At 41.9% G+C, this 8,710-nt stretch overlaps 1 protein-coding gene across 1 annotated transcript in view; it reads right to left on the reverse strand.

Annotated features, from left to right (window-relative positions):
- The window catches only part of celf2 (cugbp, Elav-like family member 2), a gene marked incomplete in the record, with an annotated part of 193,632 nt that overhangs the window by 14,918 nt on the left and 170,004 nt on the right, over window positions 1-8,710 (reverse strand). Inside the window, 3 exon segments of the mRNA XM_035675514.1 lie at window positions 1-121; window positions 5,604-5,667; window positions 7,843-8,085. Of these exon segments, the coding sequence (XP_035531407.1) occupies window positions 1-121; window positions 5,604-5,667; window positions 7,843-8,085 (428 nt within the window).

Below are 8,710 nucleotides of genomic sequence, written 5' to 3' on the forward strand. Positions count from 1 at the left end.
GCTCCCAGGGAGGCGGCGTTGGAGGACAGGGGGTTTGCGGTGGAGGGACTGGCTGAGTTTTGGGCCGCCGCCGCCGCCGCTGCTAAAGTGGCCAGGTTCTGCAACTGCAGAGCACTCATACCTGGAGAGAGGAGCCAGAGAGGGTGGTGTCAAACCTGGGGAGCGAGGCTGAGGCGTGGCTGGGCCGCCTGGCTGGACCGGGACAGGGCACCAGAGGACAGTACTGAACACGAGTAAGCTTCCTGGTGTCCCAAAGGTGAGCAGGAATACAAGAGGAGTGTGTGCATGTGCTGTGTGTCTTTTGTGCTCTATCGTTACACAACTTGAACGTATCTTCGCCGCTGTGAGGAGTCTGCAGTGTGTGAAGGCAAACACTACAGCAGCTGATTTCGCTAATAAGTCCCACATGTGTTTGAATCAGTAAAAGCAGCTGTTGTAGTGTTTAGGTTTGGTGCATTTCTCTGAGGCAGAAATATTCTCACTGGTTTAGTTCAACCTATATTTCTCTGTCGAAGCAAAGCAACAAAAAAAAAAAAAAGACGACAGCTAATTAAACTAACCTTCCTAGTTATCTAGACTAGAGATTCGACTGGAGTTTGTTCTTTGCTCAGCTAAGATGTGCTTTAAACGAAAAGAATAATTGGTCAATAAAAATCATGATTAGAGCTGTGAGACCTTTGAGTATAAAAAGGTGCCTTTAAGTACATAGGGTGTACTTTTTTTAATTAGCCTTTTAGGATAACTCTGGTTAATTTACTGTTATTTCTTTCTGATGGTTAATGAATGCAACCCTGTCACATAAACTTCTTAGTTTAATAATAAATAGTTTCATAAAACCTTTCCTTCCTTCCAATTCCCCATTTCTTACCTGCCTTTCTTTCCTCTTTCTACTTCTCCTTTACTTTCCCTTCCTTTTCTTTCCTTTCCACCCACTAACAACAAAAAACTATAAACTTTTTCTTGTTAAATGACAAAGATGACTGCACATTTTTAACAGTAAACATTACTCTAAATGGAGAATAACTGTAATGTAACACAAATACAACAAAGACACCGTATTTTATACTTTAAGTTGTAAAACATTCCTGTACTTATATATCTGTAATGAGCAGACGTCGGCCTGCTGTCCATCAGTCAGGCTCTAATCACAACGGCACATGATTGAGACTTTTAGCTTTTTTCTAAACATTACGCTGTGCCCCAGTCAGCAGTCGTACTGTAGTTCAGGCCACCTGCAGGCTGAACTCCCCTCACTGTTAATCTGCTTGCTGGCATTAGCATACAGGCCTGTACTTAAGCATAATTAATGACTACATGCCAACACCTAAATGATGGTGAAGCAAAGGCTATAAAACACCTTCTGTGAGCACAACTCAACCTTTCACCTCACTCCGTGAGTGTGTTTGTGCAAGTGTGTGAACATTATGAGGCAATCAGAGGAAAACCTCATAAAGCAAACAGAATCAGTCACCAGAGTTGTTCTTACCAGCGAGGAGCTTCCTCTGACTCATGAGCTTGTTAGATTTAAAGTTAAAAGGGTGGACACTGTCAATGTGAGGTGTATGTGTCGTATATACAGTCTGGATGTATATACAGTACCATGGAAATACACACACACTCACGCACACTCACGCACACACACACATACAAATAGACACACACAAACAAGACACCATGAAGAAGATCCATCTTGTTTGACACCGTGGTGAATGGTTTCAGGTTGTAACATCCAAACAGAGATATCCCTCACCCAGACAACCAAACTGAACGCAGCCAATGACAACAGATGGCTGGATTCATCACTGGGCTTCACAGTTCTGATTGGTTAATTAAATATAGAAGGAAAAAAAAAAAAAAAAGAAGACCACTGCCAGTTTCTAAGTGTTCTTTTTTCCGAGCTTGTCGTGACGAGCTGCTGCAGCAGGAAGTGTGTGTGAGTGGAAAAACAAAGTAAAACGTGTGTGTGCCTGCAGTAATGAGCATGTATATTTGTGTTTTTTTTTTTTTTTACTCGTCTGTGCTTACCTACGAGCACAAAGAAGCCAGAACCAATCTTGTTTTCAGAGCGATTTTCTCCAATTTTCTGTGATACATCAAAAGCTCAAAATGGATTTCTATTCCTACGCAAAGGTGGGAGAATAAAACAGCCGTCGCTGTCGTTCTTTCCATCACCGTCTGCGACCGCGTGCTCAGCTCTCGCACTAATTCAGACAGTGTTCTCATTTGTAAAAGGCAGGAGATGCACCACGTGAGCAAGACGAGAGGCAATGTCAGTCAGTGCTGCTGGTTCATGCAGAGCGGGCTGCTCAGCGAGGAGAAGGCTGTTCATAAGAGCTCTCCTTTGTGGCTCTATCACAATATAAAAGGAGATTTTTATTTCACTGCCCTTTCTCCCTTGGTAGGTTTGGAAAGCGGCTGAGGGGACGGGTTTGACCACAGGGGCTCAGATCTGCTCGCACAAACCTTTAAGGGATAATGCCACTTCAGTATGTTCACAGTGCAAACAAATAGTCATTGTCTTCCCTTCACTTCCTTCACCTTGGCTGCCCTTTCTTTCATTCCTGTTTTCCTTGTCTTTTTTCTCTATTTATTTCCTTTATCTCTTTGTTTATTTTTTCCTTTCTGCGTTCCCATTTCCTGTATTCCTTGTGCTTAATTCCTATTCTTTTTCCCTGTTTCCTTTCCGTCCTTTTACGCTTCCTGCTTTCCTTTAATCTTTTCCATTGTATTTTTCCTTTCCCCCTTCTTTTACCAATCCTGCCTCCCCTTCCTTTTTCTAATTTCTTCTCTTCCATTTCCTCCTTTTTCCTTTCATTTTCTCTGCTTTTCTTTTCCTGCCTCTTTCCATTTTGTTGTGTCCTTCCCTTTCTTTTCCCCTTTCATTTCCTGTTCTGTCTTCCCTTCCCACTCCCAGCTTCCTATTCCTTGCCTTTTCTGTCTTTGTTCTTCCTTTCCTACATTTCTCCTTCACCTCCCCTTCTTATTTTATTCATTTCCCCTTCTTTTTCTTGTCTTCTCAATTTTCTTGTTTGCTTTCTACCTTTTCCCCTTTTTCCTTTCATTTATTTGACCTTTCCCTCTTTCTTTTCCCGACCCATTCCACCGTTCCCATTGTCACTTTCTTTCCCTTTCTTTATCATCTTTGCTTCCTTGCTCTGCCTTTTCTTTTGTCTTTCTCATTTCCCTTCCATCCCATTGACTCTAATTCACTCTGGTTTTCTTTCCTGGTTGTTTCTCCCCCCCCTTTTTCCCCCCTTTCTACCATTTAATTTCCTTCACTGTCTTTTTCCTCACTCTCTTTACCCCTTCCTATCACCTATTTACCATTTTGCTTCCCTTTGTGCCCTTTCCTTTTTTTCCATTTTCACTCTCTTCTATTTCCTTTCTTTATTTCCTTCCTTCCTTCACCCACATCTTCCAAACCTAATTCCTCCTCATTCCCTTTTATTAATTTCTTCCTTTACAATTTACCATATCTTTACTGCCTTTCCCTCCTCTTTTTCCATTTCCTTTCCTTTCCTCCCTTCTACTCTGTCCATTCTTTTTCTTTTATTCTCTCATTTCTTTTTCCTTTCCTACCTCTTCTACCTTTTCCTTACCCTCTTTTTCTTGTCTATTTTTCCAATCCCTTTCTTTTCTCCAAGCTGACGACAAAGACAACTCCACAGCGACTCTCTTTCTCTCCCCCTCGCTCTCCATGCTACCTCTTTTCGCCCCCTCTCTCTCAAAGTAGCTCTACACCAATTCTTACTTGCATTTGTCAAAGGTTATCTGCCTCATTGAACGTACATTTTCGAGACAGTTATAAGGAGAAAGGGAGCAGGCAGGAGATAAAAATAACTGGGTTAGAGGGGAATAAAGTAGAGCTGAAGCCGTACAGAGGAAAAAAGAGAGAGAAGGCGAAGAAAGAGAGACAGTATGAGACAAATACAATCTACTTCCCACATCAGAGTCGGAGTATCCGGGCTGTGCAGATGGTACGTGAGTGTGCGAGCGACTGTGAGTACATATGTGTGCGAGGATGCGTGTGTGTGTGTGTCTGTGTGTGTGTGTGTGCTCCGTGCAGCCTGTATGGCAGAGCTGGGCTGCACCAGGCTGGCGTTGGCTGCGTCTAATTGAATGCTCATTGGTGTAATTGAAGCCTCTCAGCTCTGCAGCTCCTCGTGTTAAAGACTGGGACCAGATGTCATTCAGCTGTGTCACATCTCCTGCCAATCACTAATGCTCGCTCTCTCTCTCTCTCTATCGCAGATGGAGGACCAACAGATCTCCAGATTCAGACACCGTTACTCACCCTTGGTTCCAAATCCCAGAGCCTATTTATCCGGGCGAGTGTGTGTTTGTAAGGAAATGTGTGTTTGAGCTCAACAGCGGAGTGAGCAAAAATTTAAATCAGCCACAGGGAAATTGCAAGGCACTGTAACTTGAGGGAACGCGACAGAAAAACTGGAGGATACATGACGGGGCTCGCCACTTTAAAAAAACTCCCATCACACTCAGAGCTGTTACTGTTTTCCCCGCGTCAACTGACTAAACAGCGTAAAATTAAGAGCTGACACCTTACTAAGAAACTCACAGAAGAATAGGAGAAGAAGAGAGAAGGAGGGAAGAACAGACAGAGTGTGAAGGCTGGAGGGAGGCGTAAAGGTGAGATGAAGAAACTGATTGAAGAGGGTGGGAGGTGCAAGAGTATCTGCAAAAAGAAGCTTAAAATAAATAGAAAAGAGAAGAGAGAGTGGTGAGAGAGAGGAGAAGAGTTTAATGGAAAGAGATATGATGAGGAGGATCCACGGGTCTCTGAAAGTCTTAAATAACCAAAATTTAAAGCCCTAAAATTATATTTCTTAAAGACAGAGATTTTATCTTGTTCAACATTTAATAGGAGCCTTCTTGGTACCCTCAAGGCTTAGATTAATACAAAACTGGGTTAATACAATATGCATTTTTTATTGCATCAGCTTCACTTTGGAGAATTGGACTGTCCCTTACCACTTCATTTCCTATTTCCTTGTGTCCTTTTCTTATTCAACCCATTTAGAGTTTGAGGACTTTCACTGGCTGCATTTAATGCACAATAGGCTGATTTTATTGGCTTTATTTATTTATTTATTTCCTTCTTTAAATTGGCTTTAAACTGGGGTCTTAAGTTTGCCTTGAACCTGCAGATAAAGGAATTATGGAGATGCAGATGACAAATCACAGGGACCCTCCACAGTGAGAGAGCAGTAGATGGCGCCAGCTAGCAGTGCAAGATATCCACCAAAGGAGCCCACTTTAAACAATTTTCTCCACTCCCTTTTTCTTTTTCTTCCCTCCTTTCTCTGATTCATCCATCCCTGCAAAGCCACGGTGCCACTGTTACACGCCCAGGGCACAACTCTTGTCTGGCCTCATTAAAAGATCAAGACAATTCTTAGCAACAGTTAATAAATCTTCAGGGCAAAGATCTCTCTTTACTCCGCCACGCGAGTTCATCTGTTATGCTCTTTGGTCCTCTTTTAGAAGTCTGTGAAAAAAAAAAATAACAGAGAGGCGCAACAAAGAGTCTATTGCCGTCGTATATCGTGGTTTCAGGGGAGTGTATCAACAGTTTTTTGACTCACCGGCCATCTGCTGGATCCCGCTGAAGGCTCCTAGGTTTCCAGAGGAGGTTGCCTGCTGAAGCAACTGATGGTAAGAAAGAAAGAAAGAAAGAGAGAGGAGAGACAAGTCAGAGAGAAAAGAAGAGGGAGAAACAAAGTGAGCTGGGTGTATAGCGAAAGCTTAATACATGTCTAAACAATACTACACTGGGAAGCTAAACTCGTAATGAGCGGGTTAGCAATGTGGTTTTTGCCTCAGTGCTCGATGAGTAAATGAGCTGCTAATATAGTTTGATCTCTCCTCTAAGCAAACACTGTTTGTATTCCACCATGATTCTTCCAGACAAGTTGAGCATGAAAGCTCTAATCTAGCCGACTAATTAGATTCCAAAACAAAAGTGGAATACTGATGCTGTCAAAAACTCATCCTTCAAAGACTTGAATTAACAGCAAATTAACATCTTGTTTCTATTGTGTGTGTAATTTTCTTCTTCTTCCAGAATAGAGCTTAATCTTTTCAAAAGACTGAGAAAAGGGATTGAAAGAGCATAAAAATCTGGGAGCCCAATTCACAAAACAGTTTTTATCTCAATTTTTTTTTTCCAAAAATAAATCAATATCCAGTAAAGGAGGGATGTTTGTCTGAGCTCTGTTTTCCCTCGTTGAATAGACAGGTGCTAATTGCACTTAGGATCAAACAAATTGAGAATCGAATCCCAGACTTTTGAGATGTGTTTTTTTGGGCAGTTAATTTAGAAACTGAAGAGCAATGAGTCAAAGGTTAGTGCCGAGACTTTCTACAAGAGCAGTCCTGAGTATGAGGCTCTGGAAAGGCAAAGGACTGCAGGGACAAAGGGAGAGAATGAGGTTTCTGAACTCTACTTTATAAAAAAATAAAAAATAATCAACAAATCAACCAGAGAGGCTCAGATGCTGTGCACCTGAGCCTCCACGGCAGGATTTCTCAAATTGGGGATCAGTGGACTCCCAGGGGTTCCATACTGTCCAAAGCCAAATAATGTATTTGTTTAATCCCAAGAAAAGTCAAAAGAATTTACCACAACTTCAAAATACATTCAAACAATTACTCTAAACACTCTCAGCTACTGTTTCCATTGTCGCTGTTCTGTGAAAACCATGTATCTCCAAAAGGTAAATTCTTCATGAGCTGAAAGAAACATCGCTGTTTTTAGCTTTGTTACAACAACATTTTGCTGTTCATCTAATGGGTTTCTAAATGATTTATTTAGCTTAACAAGTGTCAAACAATAAAAAAAACACTTCAGTTTAGGTGAACCAAATCTGGAGATGCAGTAGTTTTCATTGAACAACGAACATTTGCAGCATAGGAAAGAAGTCCAAAGAGGTCTGTAAATTATATTTATATAGCACTAAATGGTTTTGTCAAGTACATATTTGAAGGAAATGTTCACTGGACACTTTTTCAGTCCATAAAGTGCTACGCTTTTGTAGCAGACTGAAAGGGCAGACGGCTGGAGTTCTCATCTGTCATGTTGTTAGGTTAAAGCCACAAAACCACTTTGGCTAGGGTTAGGGAAAGATTGTGGGTTTGGTTAAATATTGAAAGAGCAAATAAATCCTGTCCCATGACCACAATCTTTCCCGAACTTTTACAGAGCCTGCTTTGAGTGGCCGTAACATAAGCAGAAGATGTTACTCATGTTTGAGCTGACAGGGAAAACAAGTGGAAAATGCAATCAGTGAATGTTTGGACTTATGTTCATTAAAAAAACATTTCCTCACTATAATGATTAAACAATTTCATCCAGGCGGTATTACATTTCTTTCAAAAAGGTATTTGCTGTAGCAAATTAGTAGCACATAAGGATAGTTTTTAGGAGATAAAGATTAAAAATTTTTTATTTTGTGACATGACATAACAAGCCAAGAAAACTGATTATTACTTTGAAATCTCAAATATGTCCTTGCATTGAAAATTTCATGACATTTTTTCATGGTCTAAATAAGAGTGAAATACAGGAAAAAATGCTGTATTAGTGCATCTTTTTCTGGGTGGAGATATTAAACGTATATTATTGGCTTCTGGCAGCTACAAACCCCATTCAGAGACCTCATTTCCTCGCTAAGCTGCAATCCCAAGAGGAGGATGGAGGAGAGGAACAATGACAGGGCTAAAGGAGGAATTACAGAACAAATGGAAGAAGGGAGGGAGAAACAGGAGGCCAGTGAGAGTATTTGGGGATTTTTCAAGTTGGATGTTTTCGATTGGGGCACTGACTGCGGCGGCGTTGGCCATGGGGCTGCAGTAAGGGGTGGAGGAGGTGATGGTGGAGGTGGGCGACGCGGCGGCTCTCCTTACAGCCAGATACTGCGGGGTGAGGCCGCCCAGGCCCGTCAGGCTCCCCCAGGTCGTCGCACTGTTGAGCTGCTGCATCTGCTGCGCCAGCTGCTGCTGCAGACGCCGCTGCTCCTTGTCCTTCTGCGTGTCGGCGAACTTCACCACGATGGGAGACGAGCAGCCCTGCAGGGGGGAGGAAGAGGAGGCGGAAGAGGGAAAGGGGGAAGAGGGGGAGAGATGAAAAAGGAAGAGGACAGGAGAAAAATGAGGAAAGGAGGACACAACAGAAGAAGAAAGAAGAGGAGAGAGAAGAAGAAAGTAGAGAGAGAGAGGGAAGAGTAAGTAGGAAAAAGAAGAGATGAAAAGGAGAGACAAGAAGAGAGATGAGAGAGATAATGATTGAAGAGGAGACAAGAAAAGAGAGAAGGCAAGAAGAAGAGGATGAGGAAGAAAGGACAGGTAAAGAAAGGGGTTGGGGGAATAGGAAAAAGAAGAGAAGAAGGGAATCAGGTTTGTGCACACACAAGTGACACACAAGTAAAATATGCAATGGTAGCAGGTAGAAAACACACCTTCACATAAAGATGATTAATATATTGTAATAAAAGCAGGAAAATTAAGTTTTTAATGATGGTGGGGGAAAGGACACACACACACACACACACACAGAAGGACACAAGAGTACAGTAACACAAGACCAATCAACACACATCTTTGTATTAAGAAACTTTACATCAGCAAAGAGAGCAAAAAAATCTATTCTTAATTAAAACTGTCTTATAAAATTCTCTCTCTCTCACTCTCTCTC

The sequence above is a fragment of the Morone saxatilis genome, unplaced genomic scaffold (assembly GCF_004916995.1).
Source record: "Morone saxatilis isolate NCDOM2014 unplaced genomic scaffold, NCSU_SB_2.0 Contig10, whole genome shotgun sequence".
Classification (NCBI taxonomy): Eukaryota; Metazoa; Chordata; class Actinopteri; family Moronidae; genus Morone; species Morone saxatilis.